General features: G+C 40.3%; 1 protein-coding gene across 6 annotated transcripts in view; it reads left to right on the forward strand.

Moving 5' to 3' along the window:
* Positions 1 to 20,872, forward strand: part of KATNAL2 (katanin catalytic subunit A1 like 2) — a 99,242-nt gene that overhangs the window by 34,925 nt on the left and 43,445 nt on the right. For all 6 annotated transcript variants that reach the window (XM_060118554.1, XM_060118557.1, XM_060118555.1 and 3 more), the window contains exon 2: positions 3,969 to 4,039. In XM_060118554.1, the coding sequence (XP_059974537.1) occupies positions 3,969 to 4,039 (71 nt within the window). The remainder of the gene's footprint in view (positions 1 to 3,968; positions 4,040 to 20,872) is intronic.

Here is a 20,872-nt window from a genome sequence, read left to right on the forward strand (position 1 = left end):
TGGTAGTTTATTATTTTTTTTTACTACTGATTAATATTCCATTGTGTGGATGTACCACACTTTATTTATCCATTCATCTACTGAAGGGCATTTTGGTTGCTTTCGGCAATTATGAATAAAGCTGCATCAGCAGCTTCAGTGTGCAAGTTTGTGTGTAAACATAAGTTTTCAACTCTGGAGTAAATACCAAGGAGCGTGACTGCTGGATCATATGGTAAGGGTATGCTTCATTTTGTAAGAAACCACCAAACTGTCTTCCAAAGTGGCTGTACTCTTTTGCATTCCCACCAGCAATAAATGAGACCCATTGCTCTACATCCTCACCGGCATGTGGTGGTGGTGTTAGGGTTTCGGATTTTCACCGTTCTAAGAGGTGTGCAGTGCTATCTTGTTGTTGTTTTAATTGGTCATTCCCTGGTGACATATGATGTTGAGCATCTTTTTATATATTTATTTACCATGCATATATCTCCTTTTGTGAGGTGTCTGTTCATCTCTTTTGCCCATTTTTAATTGGGTTGTTTATTTTCTTATTGTGGAGTTTTAAGAGCTCTTTGTATATTTTTAAAAATAGTTCTTTATCAGATATGTCATTTGTAAATATTTTATCCCAGTCTAAGTCACTATTTTTTATGTTATATATTTTATTACTTCAAGGGTTATAATTTTCCTTTAATCTCCTTTTCTCTTAGACTTCTGAGATCTTGATTTCATTTATTTTAGCCTGAATTCAAAGCAAAACATTAAACTAACAAAAACAACAACAAAATGTGTATAAAACTGTGATAAATAAAATGCAAATTAATTTTTTAAAAAAGCAATAACTACCTTTTGAGTGGCAGAAAACAGAATACCTTTACGTTGAAAAAGTGGTACTTACTATACTTCCTTCACAGGCTCTTTGAAACACAGGTTGCTTCATTTATTTTCTGGCAGTCTGAATAAAAACTTATTACCTTAAGCAACAAAACTTTATTTGAATCATTTTGGATGGATATCTTTATAAAATAGTGTTTTACCTGCCTACATAAACAGCAAATATTGAACATAACTGACATTGAATCATAAGAGAATAGTGCATTCAAAAAACAAGAACAAGGGACTTCCCTGGCAGTCCAGTGGTTAAGACTCTGCACTTCCAATGCAGGGGGTGCAGGTTCTATCCCTGGTCGGGGAACCAAGATCCCACGTGACGCATGGTGTGGCAAAAACAAACAAACAAACAAATAAATAAATATTGGGAAACTGCTATATGTCTTAAAAAAAAAAAAGAACAAGATGTTGTGAAAAAGGAGCAATCAGAGAATAAGAACAAGCTCTTGGAAGTTAAAAATATTATTGTCTAAATAAATTCTGTAGAGTGGTTCAAAGACAAGGCCAAGGAGGTTGCCCAGAAAATAGGAAAAAGAGACAAAGAAAAGGGACACTATAGGAGAAAAAACCTTAAAAGATCAATCCAGGTTATATCCCGTTCAATTAATAGAGGTTCTTAAAAATAAACTGGAGAAAACATAGGGGAATAATTTATCACAGAAATAATAAAAGGCATTTTCTTTTAGAACAGAAGCATGAGAATGTCCAGCTTGACAACGGCCAGCACAGTGAATGGAAAAAGGCTGGCACCAATGAAGTTATATAATTTCAGAACACCAGAATTAAAAATAAGATTCTAAAAGCTTCCTGGGAATAAAAGATCCTTTACCTGCAAAGGAATAAGAATGTTTTGCCCTTTCAAACTATCAAATTTTTAAATAGAATAAAAACACTTTCAGGCATGCAAATTCTCAACCACATTTATCTCCGTGTACCTTTACTTTAGAGGATGTGTGCTTTACTACACCAAACCACTGACCAGTAAAGGAGAAGACTCCATTTCTAGGGGATCCAACGCAGGAAAGTTTCAAAGGGAAATCCCTGGATGAGCACCCATAGCAGGCCTAACAGTCAGCAACCTAGAGTGGAGAGGGAGGGTGGAGGCTTCAGGGAAGCCATGGCTGGGGGGAGTGTAACTGACACATTGTCTGATGTATTTGATGTGTGGAAAGTGATGTGAGGGGCCTTTAGAGGTATGTTGGGATTTGAAAATTAGCAATCGGTATATAGAAAAGTAACCAAACTTTTAAAATGAGGCAATTCTTCATTCCAAGGAAAATAATGTTGTCCAGAAATGGTAAAGTAACCACAGTACTTTTTGACTCAGCAACATTATTTACACAGTCATAATTAATGTAATCACTGCATACTGCTATAACTGTAAGGGGAGGAGAGGGTGAGAAGTCTGTAAGGCAGCTTACTGGTCATCTACCTTAACAAGAAATGAGTAGTTTAATGTCTAATATTCATATATTATGAAACAGTGATATGTTTAAAAACATGGAGGCAAATATCAGAAGAAACAGCTAAAGTAATTAAGGTTGTTGCCTCCGAAGTGGGGGGAGGGGGTAGTGGAGTGGGACAGAGACTATTGTTTTTCCTTAAAAATGTATAGTACTATATTACAGGGCCACGCACACACTACAGCATGGATGAACCTTGATGACATTATGATAAGTGAAATAAGCCAGTCACAAAAGGACAAATGAGTTCCCCCTATACGAGGAACTTGGAATAGGCAAATTCACTGAGACAGGAAGTAGAATGGTGATGGCAGGGGTTAGGGGGATGGAGTTATTGTCTAAAGAATATAGAGTTTTAGGGCTTCCCTGGCGGCGCAGTGGTTGAGAGTCCGCCTGCCGATGCAGGGGACACGGGTTCGTGCCCCAGTCCGGGAAGATCCCACATGCCACGGAGCGGCTGGGCCCTTGAGCCATGGCCGCTGAGCCTGCGCGTCCAGAGCCTGTGCTCCGCAACGGGAGAGGCCACAACAGTGAGAGGCCCGTGTACCGGAAAAAAAAAAAAAAAAAAAAGGAGAATATAGAGTTTTAGTTGGGGAAGATAAAAAGTCCTGAAGATGGATGGTAGTGATAGTTGTGCAATTTGAATATACTTAATGCCACTAAACTGTACACTTAAAAATGGTTAAAATGGTCAATTTTATGTTATGTATATTTTATCACAATGAAAAAGCAACTTGAAATGAAAGAGAATATAGTACTATTTGATTTTTAAGTAACTATGCATTTTTAATTTTATTACATTAATTTTTAGAAAGCTTGGATGAATGCCTGAAAAATTTTTGTCATCAGTGTGTTTGTGCCTAGGTTTTATGACATAATTTGGCCCACTCTAGGGCCTTTTTTGCTTTCATCCAGTTCTTACCTGTGTTCTCCTTAGATAAATGTAAGTTATTTTCAAATAAGGGAAGTGTTAGTGAGAGTAAATATTTTCTGAATACATTTCAGGGGAATTTGAGATACCAAATAACATAATGTAGCACATTAATACTGTGAGTAAAAGTACAAATTCATCCAGTTTGAATAAGGACACTGTTATGCAGGAATGTCCCCTTTATGGCCTCTGCTACTCAGTGGATATTCTAAGTGCTCAGCTGCGGGGTCCCCCTGAATGGATTATTGGAACTCATCTCCACGTTTGTTGCAGGGTCTGGGTGGGACTCCGAGTGAATTTAAGATGCAGTAGCAGGTCAGTACCTGTGATGGTACAGCTTGATTTCTGGCTCATGAGTTTATCACTTTCCTTCACCTGGTCCAAATAAACGTGCGTATATTGTTTCTTTGCGGTGATAAGCAACAAAATGCCAATTAGCTTGGCAGTAAGAAGTTAACTAGTCAAGTGCAATCCCAATCGAAATCACTGTACCTTCAGTTTACAATCGAGAAGGCAGCTCTGAGAAGAAAATAACCATGGAAAACAACTTTATGTATCCTTAGAGACGTCAAACTGCCTTCCAGCCTTTAAGTTACGCTTCTTGCTTTTGACAGGTTACATTTACCGTCAGGGGTTTATTGCTATAAAAGGAGTGTTATATTTCATCATCGTCTCACCTACATTTTCTTTTTTGTTCACAGTGCGAGATGAGGACAGAAGCACGACGGAAAACTCTTCTTATCTTGATTTTGCATTACCTCACCCGAGAAGGGTATGTTACATTACACATATCTACAGAGATGATTCCTCTCTCTCTCTGACCTCTGCTTTTCCAGATACTCACTTTTAAAAACAGTTAATAACTTTATTTTTTAGAGCAGTTTTCTATTTCCAGAAAAATCAAACAGAAAGTGCAGACAGCTCCCGTCTCCCTGCCCCGTCTCCCCTGTTACTAACATCTTACACTGGTGTGGTACGTTTTTTGTAATTGATGAATCAATATCGATATATTATTATTAGCTAAAGTCCATAGTTTACATCAGGGTTCGCTCTTGTGTTGTGCAGTTCTACGAGTTTTGACAAAGGCATAAAGTCACATATCCACCATTGTAGTATCGTACAGAATAGCTTCCCTGCCCTAAAATCTCTTGTGCCCTACCTATCCCTGCCCACCCACAGCAACCTAGACACATACTTTTTATTTTTTATTTTTTTGCGGTACGCGGGCTTCTCACGGTTGTGGCCTCTCCCATTGCGGAGCGTAGGCTTCAGACGCACAGGCTCAGCGGCCATGGCTCACGGGCCCAACCGCTCTGCGGCATGTGGGATCTTCCCGGACCGGGGGACGAACCCGTGTCCCCTGCATCGGGAGGCGGAATCTCAACCACTGCACCACCAGGGAAGCCCCAAGACACATACTTTATTGTCTCATTTACCTAGATATTTTTCACATTATGCATTTGAAAACTTCATTAACAAAGCTACTCAGTTCATGGGATGCTTTCCCTTTCCCATTCAGGTTTGAAGATAGTGTAGGCCATTCAAAGAAGGTTTCGGGGTCCCACTGCTTGCTGGCTAATGTACATAAAGATAACATTCTTTCTCCCCAGTTTTCCTTCTCTCAGAATAAAAGTATTGCATTTCCCTGGACGACCTGTGCTCAGATCTCTTTCCTGTGCGATGCCCATTCTATAGCTGGCAGGGGGAGGAAATTTGGAATCATTTGAGTTTGGCCACCTACCTCATGTGCGAGCACTTACATGAGGGCCGCTGATATGCTGGGAGTTGCGAGAGGGAAAGAGACCACCAAGTATCCGAAGGCTACTCTTTAGAGTTTCCTTTCGTTTCAGTTTTCAGCCAGGAAGAAAATATTCAGGTTTCAGGGTTCGGGCTCAAAACTTTCAAGTCAGAGCAGTGGTTCTCAACCTGGAGAACCCCTCAGAGGACATGTGGCAACGTCTGGAGACCTCTCGGGTGGCACACTGGCATCTAGTGGGAGGAGACCAGGATGCTTCTAAACATCCTTCATAAGCAAGCGCAGGACAGCCCCAAATGTCAATCACACCAAGATGGAAAAACCCTGCCTTAGAGCAGGAGAAACCAACCAGCTGCTGTATTTTCCCAAAAGGTTGAAAGAGCATCTTTTCCTCTGATAAACATAGTAGCTATCAGTGAACTAGGACAGCTACCATTAACTAAAAGCCACATTTGAGAATCTAGTAACCCTAGTGCTGAGGTAGGAAGGAAAGCTGATGAGGGCGGGAGGGTAGGAAGGCAGCTGGGGCGAGAGTGAGAGTTGGTCCTTGTTTCTTGAGCTGTGCCAGCAACAGCTGTTTTTTGCTTTGTTTTGTTTTGTTTTTTGTTTGTTTTTGCGGTACGCGGGCCTCTCACTGTTGTGGCCTCTCCCGTTGCGGAGCACAGGCTCCGGACGCGCAGGCTCTGCGGCCATGACTCATGGGCCCAGCCGCTCCGTGTCCCCTGTATCGGCAGGCGGACTCTCAACCACTGCGTCACCAGGGAAGCCCCGCAACAGCTGTTTTAAATGAATCTAGTGCCTTCTTGAGGGGAATGACCGTTCTAGGGACCTTGAGGAATTTTTCTGTTAAAGTTTAAGGGAAGTAGTATTAGGGTCCCCATTTGAAGAAATCGAGGCTCAGAGGAGTCTAGGAACTTGCCAGAAGTCTCCTGGTGCTAGGTGGGGGCACTTTTGAGGCCTGTGTCACCCCAAGAGTCTTCAGGGTCCCATTCCTCTGCTCCAGTGTGGAAGATTTAGTTTTGTTTGAGGGTCACCTCAGGAAAATCAAAATGTATGTGGGGCATATTTTATGAGTTTAAAAAAAAATGATGGCTTTTTAAAGTCAGAAAATGAAATCACTGCAACTGTATTTAAGCATTCTTTTATTATCTAAGTCATTGAAGGATTTGAATTTTTTCGCCAAAATTTCAGAGGCACTGCATTTTGGTGACCAATTACAACACTGCACTTCTGAACAAACTTTGTTATTGAGTAATTTGATTTATTTTCTCCCCTGGACTGACCATGTAAGATCTTCAATTACAAAATGTGGCCTTTTTCATAATACCTTAACATCACAATTTTGGAAATGGCCCTTTTCTCGGGGTAAATATGATGAATTGTATCGTCTTTAACACAAAAACGTTTCTCAGTCCACTTACTTTGAAACAGTTTTATCAGACAGTTCTCTTTTTGGTGTTGGGGATTTAAATTTTATTGAGAAAATGGCTCATTCTTTCCACATCACCACCAGTCTCAGATCAGAGAAATGAGTCCCTCCCCACCCCCCATGGTTGGCAGGCAGGCCAATCAGGTGATGCTCAACTGCTAAATCCACACACAGCAAGGGGGTGGAAGTGAGAGCCCAAGCAGAGAAAGGCTGACTTTGGTCCTGTCTGTGCCTTTTTTTCCCCATCTGGAATATGAGAGTGTTCCTGAAGTTGCTCCACACTGTTCACCATCCATCCATGGAAAGCAATTCCAAGGGCAGCATGGAGCTGAGTGTTTTGCTCTAAGACAAGGGCTGGCGGGTTGGCGTGGTAGGGGGGGCTTCCTGGGTAAGAACACAGACTCAGGTGCCAGCCTGCCTTGGTTCAAATGCCCACTCTACTCTTTGCTAACCAGCGACCTCGGGCAAGTTACTTATTCTCTTTGTTCCTCAGTTACCTTGCTTGTAAAATGGAGTAATGGAAGATAGTATTTAAGTGTCAGGCAGATGTTATTATTATGAGGATTAAATATGTGAGATGCTTAGAATAGTGCCTGGCACAAAGTAAGCGTATATGAGTCCTTGCTATTTTTACTATGCAGGAGGTAGGAGTTGGATTTTATTCTTTTAATACCCAACCTGGTTCAGCAAAGGACTTGAAGCAGTGGGAATGTGGGTTTGGCACATTTTACATTATCTTTTGATAAAATCTCAGCTCCATTCAAAAAACCCTGAGCTAAATTACCTCAAGGCAGTGTTTTCTAAGTGCATGGAACCCTGAAACAATCGTTCTGCAGAATGTTAATTGATGTAACTTTATTTTATTTTTTTATAAATTTATTTATTTTATTTATTTTTTGCTGTGTTGGGTCTTTGTTGCTGCGCGCGGACTTTCTCTAGTTGCAGCGAGTGGAGGCTACTCTTCGTTGCGGTGCGTGGGCTTCTCACTGCAGTGGCTTCTCTTGTTGCAGAGCACGGGCTCTAGGCGTGCGGGCTTCAGTAGTTGTGGCACAGGGCTCAGTAGTTGTGTCTCACAGGCTCTAGAGCGCAGGTTCAGTAGTTGTGGTGCACAGGCTTAGTTGCTCCACAGCATGTGGGATCTTCCCGGACCAGGGCTCAAACCTGTGTCACTGCATTGGCAGGCAGATTCTTAACCACTGCACCACCAGGGAAGCCCAGCTGATGTAACTTTAAAAGAGCTTATGGTCAAGTAAGCTTGGCACACATTGGGTTAAACCGGGTTAAACAGGTTCTCTTATTTCAGGACTTCTCAGATCCTCTGACTTATTAATGTGCAATGGGAATATCTGTGCTAAAGTCACGGTATTCAGGGCTTTGCAAACCAGTTTGGCCAAGGAACCCTTTTCTTCCTCAGGCCAACTTTAGGGACTAGTTTTCCATGGAACACTGAGAAATGCTGCCTTCATAGATTAATTGACACTTTTAAAACCTGAACTCACCTTATAAGACCCCAACACTGTAAGCATTGTATTAATAGATGCTTGGTAAATGTTATTTGAACAGCCATTAAAGAACTTACTAGCAGGTAGATGGGTAGAATAATTAGAAAGCGACTCAGTCGTTTACACAGGTAATTCTTTTTTTTTTTTTTTTTTGGCTGCATTGGTTCTTCGTTGTCACGTGCGGGCTTTCTCTAGTTGCGTTGAGCGGGGGCTACTCTTCATTGCAGTGCGTGGCCTTCTCATTGCGGTGGCTTCTCTTGTTGTGGAGCACAGGCTCTAGGCATGCGGGCTCAGTAGTTGTGGCACACGGGCTTAGTTGCTCTGCAGCATGTGGGATCTTCCTGGCCCAGGGACCGAGCCCGTGTCCCCTGCATTGGCAGGTGGATTCTTAACCACTGCACCACCAGGGAAGTCCCTACACAGGTAATTCTTGATTTTTATTGTAATGTATTCTGTATTTCAGAAACTGTATCAGAAAGGAGAACTGTAAAAACAGAAAGACAAAAGTCAGATAGCTTTCCCTTCTCCTGCAGGTGCCTCAAGAGTTTCCTGTTTACAAAGCATGCATTTCCCCTTCTTGCCACAAGATGGCCTCTTGAATCTAGAATCGATGAAAATTATACTGGAGTTGATCATTTTCCTGAGACCTGCTGGGAAAGGGACTCACGAGTGGATTATCAAGATGAAAAGTAAACTATAGGTATTTTTAAGGACATATCGGTGTCAGAAAAGTAGACCTGCCTTTAACGAAAAACTGAGAATTCACAAAGAGGACAGATTATTGTGGATTGGAATAAACAATCAGAGAAGGCTTGGTAGGGAAGGCGATGTGAGCTGGTCTTGAAAAATGTGTAGAATATGGATAGACAGATGGGATGGGCAAGGACATTCTAGGCAGGGGCACAGAGAAAGAAGGGGCAAGGCGTAAGTGGAACCACTAGGTAAACAGAAAGAGCAGAGTTCAAATGCATGAGGGAGAGTTAGTGAGATCAGACAGTGGAGGGTCATGGCTACAGGTTCTTCTAGGTCTGCACATGCATCTCCTCTGGCCTAAGTCCCTGTTAACAGCCTCCCCGTCTCTCCTACTCTGTCTTTCTCTTTACTGCTCATGCCATTTTTTTGAAGTCTTGTCCTGTTACTCTGTTGGTTAAGAATTTCCAGTGGTTCCTCCTGCCAACCCTATTAAGTTCAGACCTCATGCAAGCCCAAACAGTGGAATAGGAACACAGAAGCACTTCTGTTCACCTGATCAGTTAGTTTAGGAAATATGGGGCCTGCCATCATCTATTCTTTTTTTTTTAAACATCTTTATTGGAGTATAATTGCTTTACAATGTTGTGTTAGTTTCTGCTGTACAACAAAGTGAATCAGCCAAATGCATAGGTATATCCCCATATCCCCTCCCTCTCGTGTCTTCCTCCCACCCTCCTTATCCCACCCCTCTAGGTGGTCACAAAGCACCGAGCTGATCTCCCTGTGCTATGCAGCTGTTTCCCACTAGCTATCTATTTTACATGTAGTAATGTATATATGTCAGTGTTATTCTTTCACTTTGTCCCAGCTTACCCTTCCCCCTCCCCGTGTCCTCAGGTCCATTCTCTACGTCTGTGTCTTTATTCCTGTCCTGCCACTAGGTTCATCAGAACTTTTCTTTTTTTTTTTTTTTTTAGTTTCTGCTTTATAACAAAGTGAATCAGTTATACATATACATATGTTCCCATATCCCTTCCCTCTTGCATCTCCCTCCCTCCCTCCCTCCCTATCCCACCCCTCCAGGCGGTCACAAAGCACCGAGCTGATCTCCCTGTGCTATGCGGCTGCTTCCCACTATCTATCTACCTTACGTTTGGTAGTGTATATATGTCCATGCCTCTCTCTCGCTTTGTCACAGCTTACCCTTGCCCCTCCCCATATCCTCAAGTCCGTTCTCAAGTAGGTCTGTGTCTTTATACCTGTTTTAACCCCTAGGTTCTTCATGACATTTTTTTTCTTAAATTCCATATATATGTGTTAGCATACGGTATTTGTCTTTCTCTTTCTGACTTACTTTTTTTTTTTTTAGATTCCATATATCTGTGTTACCATACAGTATTTGTTTTTCTCTTTCTGACTTACTTCACTCTGTATGACAGACTCTAGGTCCATCTACCTCACTACAAATAACTCGATTTCGTTCCTTTTTATGGCTGAGTAATATTCCACTGTATATATGTGTCACATCTTCTTTATCCATTCATCTGTCAATGGACACTTAGCTTGCTTCCATGTTCCGGCTATTGTAAATAGTGCTGCAATGAACGTTGTGGTACATGACTCTTTTTGAACTATGGTTTTCTCAGGGTATATGCCCAGTAGTAGGATTGCTAGGTCATATGGTAGTTCTATTTTTAGTTTTTTAAGGAACCTCCATAGTGTTCTCCATAGTGGATGTATCAATTTACATTCCCATCAACAGTGCAACAGGGTTCCCTTTTCTCCACATCCTCTCCAGAATTTACTGTTTGTAGATTTTTTGATGATGGCCATTCTGACCCGTGTGAGGTGATACCTCATTGTGGTTTTGATTTGCATTTCTCTAATGATTAGTGACGCTGAGCATCCTTTCATGTGTTTGTTGGCAATCTGTATGTCTTCTTTGGAGAAATGTCTGTTTAGGTCTTCTGCCCATTTTTGGATTGAGTTGTTTGTTTTTTTGATATTGAGCTGCATGAGCTGCTTGTATATTTTGGAGAGTAATCCTTTGTCAGTTGCTTCATTTGCAAATATTTTCTCCCATTCTGAGGGTTGTCTTTTCATCTTGTTTATAGTTTCCTTTGCTGTGCAAAAACTATTAAGTTTCATTAGGTCCCATTTGTTTATTTTTTATTTTATTTCCATTTCTCTAGGAGGTGGGTCAAAAAGAATCTTGCGGTGATTTATGTCATAGAGTGTTCCTCCTATGTTTTGCCCTAAGAATTTTATAATGTCTGGCCTTACATTTAGGTCTTTAATCCATTTTGAGTTTATTTTTGTGTATGGTGTTAGGGAGTGCTCTAATTTCATTCTTTTCCATGTAGTGATCCAGTTTTCCCAGCACCACTTATTGAAGAGGCTGTCTTTTCTCCATTGTATATTCTTGCCTCCTTTATCAAAGATAAGGTGACCATATGTGCCTGGGTTTATCTCTGGGCTTTCTATCCTGTTCCATTGATCTATATTTCTGTTTTTGTGCCAGTACCATACTGTCTTGATTACTGTAGCTTTGTAGTATAGGTTGAAGTCAGGGAGCCTGATTCCTCCAGTTCCGTTTTTCTTTCTCAAGATTGCTTTGGCTATTCGGGGTCTTTTGTGTTTCCATACAAATTGTGAAATTTTTTGTTCTACCTCTGTGAAAAATGCCATTGGTAGTTTGATAGGGATTGCATTGAATCTGTAGATTGCTTTGGGTAGTATAGTCATTTTCACAATGTTGATTCTTCCAATCCAAGAACATGGTATATCTCTCCATCTGTTGGTATCATCTTTAACTTCTTTCATCAGTGTCTTACAGTTTTCTGCATAGAGGTCATTTGTCTCCTTAGGTAGGTTTATTCCTAAGTATTTAATTCTTTTTGTTGCAATGGTAAATGGGAGTGTTTCCTTAATTTCTCTTTCAGATTTTTCATCATTAATGTATAGGAATGCAAGAGATTTCTGTGCATTTTGTATCCTGCTACTTAACCAAATTCATTGATTAGCTCTAGTAGTTTGCTGATAGCATCTTTAGGATTCTCTATGTATAGTATCATGTCATCTGCAAACAGTGACAATTTTACTTCTTTTCCGATTTGGATTCCTTTTATTTCTTTTTCTTCTCTGATTGCTGTGGCTAAAACTTCCAAAACTATGTTGAAAAATAGTGGTGAGAGTGGGTAACCTTGTCTTTTTCCAGATTTTAGAGGAAATGGTTTCAGTTTTTCACCATTGAGAATGATGTTGGCTGTGGGTTTGTCATATATGGCCTTTATTATGCTGAGGTAAGTTACCTCTATGCCTACTTTCTGGAGACTTTTTATCATAAATGGGTGTTGAATTTTGTCAAAAGCTTTTTCTGCATCTATTGAGATTATCATATGGTTTTTATCCTTCAGTTTGTTAATATGGTTTATCACATTGATTGATTTGCGTATATTGAAGAATCCTTGCATTCCTGGGATAAACCCCACTTGATCATGGTGTATGATCCAGTGTATGATCCTTTTAATGTGCTGTTGGATTCTGTTTGCTAGTACTTTGTTGAGGATTTTTGCATCTGTGTTCATCAGAGATATTGGCCTGTAGTTTTCTATTTTTGTGATGTATTTGTCTGGTTTTCATATCAGGGTGATGGTGGCCCTTTGAATGAGTTTGGGAGTGTTCCTCCCTCTGCTATATTTTTGAAGAGTTTGAGAAGGATAGGTGTTAGCTCTTCTCTAAATGTTTGATAGAATTCGCCTGTGAAGCCATCTGGTCCTGGGCTTTTGTTTGTTCGAAGATTTTTAATCACAGTTTCAATATCAGTGCGTGCGATTGGTCTGTTTATATTTTCTATTTCTTCCTGGTTCAGTCTCGGAAGGTTGTGGTTTTCTAAGAATTTGTCTATTTCTTCCAGGTTGTCCATTTTATTGGCATATAGTTGCTTATAAATCTCTCCTGATCCTTTGTATTTCTGCAGTGTCAGTTGTTACTTCTCCTTTTTCATTTCTAATTCTATTGATTTGAGTCTTCTCCCTTTTTTCTTGATGATTCTGGCTAATGGTGTATCAATTTTGTTTATCTTCTCAAAGAACCAGCTTTTAGTTTTATTGATCTTTGCTATCGTTTCTTTCATTTCTTTTTCATTTAGTTCTGATCTTTATGATTTCTTTCCTTCTGCTAACTTTGGGTTTTTTTTGTTTTTCTGTCTCTAATTGCTTTAGGTGTAAGGTTAGGTTGTTTATTTGAGGTTTTTCTTGTTTCTTGAGGTAGGATTGTATTGCTATAAACTTCCCTGTTAGAACTGCTTTTGCTGCATCCCATAGGTTTTGGGTTGTCGTGTTTTTAATTATCTTTTTTTTTTTTTTTTTTCTTTTGTGGTACGCGGGCCTCTCACTGTTGTGGCCTCTCCCGTTGCGTAGTGCAGGCTCCAGACGCGCAGGCTCAGCGGCCATGGCTCACCGGCCCAGCCGCTCCGCGGTATGTGGGATATTCCCGGACCGGGTCACGAATCTGTGTCCCCTGCATCAGCAGGTGGACTGTCAACCACTGCCCCACCAGGGAAGCCCGGGTTGTTGTGTTTTCATTGCCATTTGTTTCTGGGTATTTTTTGATTTCCTCTTTGATTTCTTCAATGATCTCTTGGTTATTTAGTAGCATGTTGTTTAGCCTCTTGTGTTGGTATTTTTTACAGTTTTTTTCCTGTAATTGATAACTAGTCTCATAGCGTTGTGGTCAGAATAAATACTTAATATGATTTCTATTTTCTTAAATTTACGAAGGCTTGATTTGTGACCCAAGATGTGGTCTATCCTGGAGAATGTTCCATGAGCACTTGAGAAGAAAGTGTATTCTGTTGTTTTTGGATGGAATGTCCTATAAATATCAATTAAGTCCATCTTGTTTAATGTGTCATTCAAAGCTTGTGTTTCCTTATTTATTTTCATTTTGGATGGTGAAAATGGGGTGTTAAAGTCCCCTACTATTATTGTGTTACTGTCAGTTTCCTCTTTTATGGCTGTTAGCATCTGCCTTATGTGTTGAGGTACTCCTACGTTGGGTGCATAAATATTTACAATTGTTATCTCTTCTTCTTGGCTTGATCCCTTGATCCTTTGATCATTACTTAGCGTCCTTCTTTGTCTCTTGTAATAGTCTTTATTTTAAAGTCTATTTTGTCTGATATGAGAATTGCTACTCCAGCTTTCTTTTGATTTCCATTTGCATGGAATATCTTTTTCCATTCCCTCACTTTCAGTCTGTATGTGTCCCTAGGTGTGAAGTGGGTCTCTTGTAGACAGTATATACACGGGTCTTGTTTTTGTATCCATTTAGCCAGTTTATGTCTTTTGGTGGGAGCATTTAATCCATTTACATTTAAGGTAATTATCGATATATATGTTCCTATTACCATTTTCTTAATTGTTTTGGGTTTGTTTTTGCAGGGTGGAATTTAGGCAGGGGTGGGGTTTAGGGTGGGGTGGGACCTAGGCAGGTGGGAGGTGATGTTTGAGCATGGGGCGGGGCCTAGGCTCAGGACCCATGCAGCCAGAAAAGGCCTTTGGGGTGGGGCCTTGGGGGTGGGGCCTAGGCGGGGTGACATTCAAGCATTGGGTGGGGCCTCTGCTTAGGACCTGCTGGGAAGGGGAGAGGCAGCACGTGGAAAGGAGGGCCTGTGGAGTGTGGAGTTCCGGAGTTTGAACGTAGGGCCCTGGGTGAGGGTGTGTGGGTGGGGTTTAGGCCCAGAGCGTTGGAGGGGGTCTCCGAGTGTAGAGGTGTGGCCCTGGGTGGGGGTGTAGGGGCTGGGCTTGGGCTCTGTGCAGCAGGAGGGAGGCTCCGAGGGCAGAGGATTAGGCCTGGGAGCCCAACAGGCTTCCTGGTGCCTAAGTGGACAGGGAAAGAGCTGGCCTCGTTCCCTTCCATTCCTTCATGCCCCTCCCCCACCATCTCCCTCAGGGTCTCCCCCGTCGCCGCTCTACCCCTAACTGTGGGTGGGTCCCTCTGGGTGTAGGAACTCTTCCCCTCCCCCAGCCACCCCTCAGGGGTGCTGGTCCCAGAGGTCTGGCCTTTACTTTTGCTCCCCCTTCCCTCCCTCCCACTCCCTCAGGACCCACGTGGCTGGAGGGACCTAGGTGAGCAGAAGATCAGGCCCGGGATCTCAGCAGCTTCCTGGGGGCCCAAGTGGGCAGGGGAAACCTGGCCACGCTCCCTTTGGATCCTCTGCCCTCCCAGTGTTTCCCAGTTTACCCCTTTGGGCGTGGGATCCCTTCCCCTCCCCAGCCGCCCCTCGGGCACCATTCCCGTCCCGCCTCCACTTCCCCTTCCCCTGCACTCCCCCCACGCCCCATGTCCTACCCGGTTGCTGGGGGTTCCTCCCGTCCCCTTAGGTGTCTATGGTCCCCCTCAGGTGCCTGGTAGGTGCCCTAGTTGTGAGGAGACACGAATTCCGAATCCTCCTAATACGCCATCTTGACTCCGCCCCCCATCATGTATTCTTATAATTTTTGTTTAAGTCAAAACCCTATGATCGGGAGGGAGACGCAAGAGGGAAGAGATATGGGGATATATGTATATGTATAACTGATTCACTTTGTTATAAAGCAGAAACTAACACACCATTGTAAAGCAGTTATACTCCAATAAACATGTTTAAAAAAAAGAAAAGAAAAAACGACTCCCCCCCAAAAAAACAAAAAAAAACCCCTATGATCCTGGGAAGAGTTCAGAATGTAATGTGATGTCAGCATCTTTATATTGCTGACAATAAAAGCAATCTTTATATATACAAGCAATCTATAGTGTAGACTCCCATCTTTTTTTTTTTTAAACAAGTGCATATATGTAAGTATATGTGTTTTTAGTCATTTAAAAAATGTTTGGAAAGAGAAAATGTAAACAGTCATTATCTCTGAGTAGTGGAATGTTCTTTTGACTCATCTGTATTTTCTAGTGTTTTCTTAAATGAACATGTATTACATCATACTAAACAAAAAGTATTAATAAAAAATGTATTTAGTTTTTCTCTCTGTAAAATGGTGATTAAGACATCGGGTAGAAGCGTGGTGAGCCATTAATAAGTATAGAAGCTGACAGACTACAGTCAATTGATGTTTGCAAATTCTTTAAAATTAGCAGGATCATTGGAAATAGCCACGGCAACCTCTTTTAAGGAAGTCCAGTCTTCTAACTGATCTGAATCTGGGACAGGGAAGGAAGCATAATAAAAAAAAGTTTTCTCCTCTACCTTCCCAGATTTGAAATCAAAGAGAAAGAACTCTAACTGCAATGAGAATTCTTTTTTTTTTTTTTTTTTTTTAAATTTTTTAACAATTTATAAATTTCATATTTGAGATATGAAAAATAAAAAGTGGAAGCTTTTCATATTTTCTAAGCACAAACATATGTATAGAGTTTATTTTAGTTTATCATACTATATATTTTTCTTTCTTGATTTGATATATTTTATATATTCAACCATATAGTAGATAATTATTTTTCCATCCGTGCAACTTCTTTCTTAGCATTACACCACATAGATATACCATAATTTATATAACCATTTCCTCTTGGTAGAAATAAGATTGTCTCCGTTTTTTTTTTTTTTTTTTTTTTTTATTTTTTTTATTTTTTTTAAATTAGTTTCTGCTTTATAACAAAGTGAATCAGTCATACATATACATCTGTTCCCACATCCCCTCCCTCATGCATCTCCCTCCCTCCCTCCCTCCCTATCCCTCCCCTCCAGGCAGTCACAAAGCACCGAGCTGATCTCCCTGTGCTCTGCGGCTGCTTCCCACTGTCTATCTAGCCTACGTTTGGTAGTGTATATATGTCCATGCCTCTCTTTCGCTTTGTCACAGCTTACCCTTCCCCCTCCCCATATCCTCAAGTCCATTCTCAAGTAGGTCTGTGTCTTTATTCCCGTTTTACCCCTAGGTTCTTCATGACATTTTTTTTTCTTATATTCCATATATATGTGTTAGCATACGGTATTTGTCTTTCTCTTTCTGACTTACTTCACTCTGTATGACAGACTCTAGGTCTATCCACCTCATTACAAATAGCTCAGTTTCGTTTCTTTTTATGGATGAGTAATATTCCATTGTATATATGTGCCACATCTTCTTTATCCATTCATCCGATGATGGACACTTAGGTTGTTTCCAGCTCCGGGCTATTGTGAATAGAGCTGCAATGAACATTTTGGTACATGTCTCTTTTTGAATTATGGTTTTCTCAGGGTATATGCCTAGTAGTGGGATTGCTGGATCATATGGTAGTTCTATTTTTAGTTTTTTAAGGAACCTCCATACTGTTCTCCATAGTGGCTGTACCAATTCACATTCCCACCAGCAGTGCAAGAGTGTTCCCTTTTCTCCACACCCTCTCCAGCATTTATTGTTTCTAGATTTCTTGATGGTGGCCATTCTGACTGGTGTGAGATGATATCTCATTGTAGTTTTGATTTGCATTTCTCTAATGATTAATGATGTTGAGCATTCTTTCATGTGTTTGTTGGCAGTCTGTATATCTTCTTTGGAGAAATGCCTATTTAAGTCTTCTGCCCATTTTTGGATTGGGTTGTTTGTTTTTTTGCTATTGAGCTGCATGAGCTGTTTATAAATTTTGGAGATTAATCCTTTGTCAGTTGCTTCATTTGCAAATATTTTCTCCCATTCTGAGGGTTGTCTTTTGGTCTTGTTTATGGTTTCCTTTGCTGTGCAAAAGCTTTTCAGTTTCATTAGGTCCCATTTGTTTATCTTTGTTTTTATTTCCATTTCTCTAGGAGGTGTGTCCAAAAGGATCTTGCTGTGATTTATGTCATAGAGTGTTCTACCTATGTTTTCCTCTAAGAGTTTGATAGTTTCTGGCCTTACATTTAAGTCTTTAATCCATTTTGAGCTTATTTTTGTGTATGGTGTTAGGGAATGATCTAATCTCATACTTTTACATGTCCCTGTCCAGTTTTCCCAGCACCACTTATTGAAGAGGCTGTCCTTTCTCCACTGTACATTCCTGCCTCCTTTATCAAAGATAAGTTGGCCATATGTGCGTGGGTTTATCTCTGGGCTTTCTATCCTGATCCACTGATCTATCTTTCTGTTTTTATGCCAGTACCACACTGTCTTAATTACTGTAGCTTTGTAGTATAGTCTGAAGTCAGGGAGCCTGATTCCTCCAGCTCCTTTTTTCGTTCTCAAGATTGCTTTGGCTATTCGGGGTCTTTTGTTTTTCCAAACAAATTTTGAAATTTTTTGTTCTAGTTCTGTGAAAAATGCCAGTGGTAGTTTGATAGGGATTGCATTGAATCTGTAGATTGCTTTGGGTAGTAGAGTCATTTTCACAATATTGATTCTTCCAATCCAGGAGCATGGTATATCTCTCCATCTGTTTGTATCATCTTTAATTTCTTTCATCAGTGTCTTATAATTTTCTGCATACAGGTCTTTTGTCTCCTTAGGTAGGTTTATTCCTAGATATTTTATTCTTTTTGTTGCAATGGTAAATGGGAGTGTTTTCTTGATTTCATTTTCAGATTTTTCATCATTAGTGTACAGGAATGCCAGAGATTTCTGTACATTAATTTTGTAACCTGCTACTTTACCAAATTCATTGATTAGCTCTAGTAGTTTTTCGGTAGCATCTTTAGGATTCTCTATGTATAGTATCATGTCATCTGCAAACAATGACAGCTTTACTTCTTCTTTTCCGATTTGGATTCCTTTTATTTCCTTTTCTTCTCTGATTGCTGTGGCTAAAACTTCCAAAACTAGGTTGAATAAGAGTGGTGAGAGTGGGCAACCTTGTCTTGTTCCTGATCTTAGTGGAAATGGTTTCAGTTTTTCACCATTGAGGACAATGTTGGCTGTGGGTTTGTCATATATGGCCTTTATTATGTTGAGGAAAGTTCCCTCTATGCCTACTTTCTGCAGGGTTTTTATCATAAATGGGTGTTGAATTTTGTCGAAAGCTTTCTCTGCATCTATTGAGATGATCATATGGTTTTTCTCCTTCAACTTGTTAATATGGTGTATCACATTGATTGATTTGCGTATATTGAAGAATCCTTGCATTCCTGGGATAAACCCCACTTGATCATGGTGTATGATCCTTTTAATGTGCTGTTGGATTCTGTTTGCTAGTATTTTGTTGAGGATTTTTGCATCTATGTTCATCAGTGATATTGGCCTGTAGTTTTCTTTCTTTGTGACATCCTTGCCTGGTTTTGGTATCAAGGTGATGGTGGCCTCGTAGAATGAGTTTGGGAGTGTTCCTTCCTCTGAAACTGTTTGGAAGAGTTTGAGAAGGATGGGTGTTAGCTCTTCTCTAAATGTTTGATAGAATTCGCCTGTGAAGCCATCTGGTCCTGGGCTTTTGTTTGATGGAAGATTTTTAATCACAGTTTCAATTTCAGTGCTTGTGATTGGTCTATTCATATTTTCTATTTCTTCCTGAGTCAGTCTTGGCAGGTTGTGCATTTCTAAGAATTTGTCCATTTCTTCCAGGTTGTCCATTTTATTGGCATAGAGTTGCTTGTAGTAATCTCTCATGATCTTTTGTATTTCTGCAAGTGTCAGTTGTTACTTCTCCTTTTTCATTTCTAATTCTATTGATTTGAGTCTTCTCCCTTCTTTTCTTGATGAGTCTGGCTAATGGTTTGTCAATTTTGTTTATCTTCTCAAAGAACCAGCTTTTAGTTTGGTTGATCTTTGCTATCGTTTCCTTCATTTCTTTTTCATTTATTTCTGATCTGATCTTTATGATTTCTTTCCTTCTGCTAGCTTTGGGGTTTTTTTGTTCTTCTTTCTCTAATTGCTTTAGGTGCAGGGTCAGGTTGTTTACTCGAAATGTTTCCTGTTTCTTAAGGTGGGATTGTATTGCTATAAACTTCCCCCTTAGAACTGCTTTTGCTGCATCCCATAGGTTTTGGGTTGTCGTGTCTCCATTGTCATTTGTTTCTAGGTATTTTTTAATTTCCTCTCTGATTTCTTCAGTGATCACTTCGTTATTGAGTAGTGTATTGTTTAGCCTCCATGTGTTTGTATTTTTTACAGATCTTTTCCTGTAATTGATGTCTAGTCTCATAGCATTGTGGTCGGAAAAGACACTTGATACAATTTCAATTTTCTTAAATTTACCAAGGCTTGATTTGTGACCCAAGATATGATCTATCCTGGAGAATGTTCCATGAGCACTTGAGAAAAATGTGTATTCTGTTGTTTTTGGATGAAATGTCCTATAAATATCAACTAAGTCCATCTTGTTTAATGTATCATTTAAAGCTTGTGTTTCCTTATTTATTTTCATTTTGGACGATCTGTCCATTGGTGAAAGTGGGGTGTTAAAGTCCCCTACTATGATTGTGTTACTGTCGATTTCCCCTTTTATGGCTGTTAGTATTTGCCTTATGTATTGAGGTGCTCCTATGTTGGGTGCATAAATATTTACAATTGTTATATCTTCTTCTTGGATCGATCCCTTGATCATTATGTAGTGTCCTTCTTTGTCTCTTCTAATAGTCTTTATTTTAAAGTCTATTTTGTCTGATATAAGAATTGCTACTCCAGCTTTCTTTTGATTTCCATTTGCATGGAATATCTTTTTCCATCCCCTTACTTTCAATCTGTATGTGTCTTTAGGTCTGAAGTGGGTCTCTTGTAGACAGCATATATATGGGTCTTGTTTTTGTATCCATTCAGCCACTCTGTGTCTTTTGGTGGGAGCATTTAGTCCATTTACATTTAAGGTAATTATTGATATGTATGTTCCTATTCCCATTTCCTTAATTGCTTTGGGTTCGTTATTGTAGGTATATTTCTTCTGTTGTGTTTCTTGCCTAGAGAAGTTCCTTTAGCATTTGTTGTAAAGCTGGTTTGGTGGTGCTGAACTCTCTCAGCTTTTGCTTGTCTGTAAACGTTTTAATTTCTCCATCAAATCTGAATGAGATCCTTGCTGGGTAGAGTAATCTTGGCTGCAGGTTTCTCTCCTTCATCACTTTAATTATGTCCTGCCACTCCCTTCTGGCTTGTAGAGTTTCTGCTGAGAGATCAGCTGTTAACCTGATGGGGATTCCCTTGTGTGTTATTTGTTGTTTTTCCCTTGCTGCTTTTAATATGATTTCTTTGTGTTTAATTTTTGACAGTTTGATTAATATGTGCCTTGGTGTATTTCTCCTTGGATTTATTCTGTATGGGACTCTCTGTGCCTCCTGGACTTGATTAACTA

The sequence above is a fragment of the Mesoplodon densirostris genome, chromosome 15 (genome assembly GCF_025265405.1).
Source record: "Mesoplodon densirostris isolate mMesDen1 chromosome 15, mMesDen1 primary haplotype, whole genome shotgun sequence".
In the NCBI taxonomy this organism is placed as follows: Eukaryota; Metazoa; Chordata; class Mammalia; order Artiodactyla; family Ziphiidae; genus Mesoplodon; species Mesoplodon densirostris.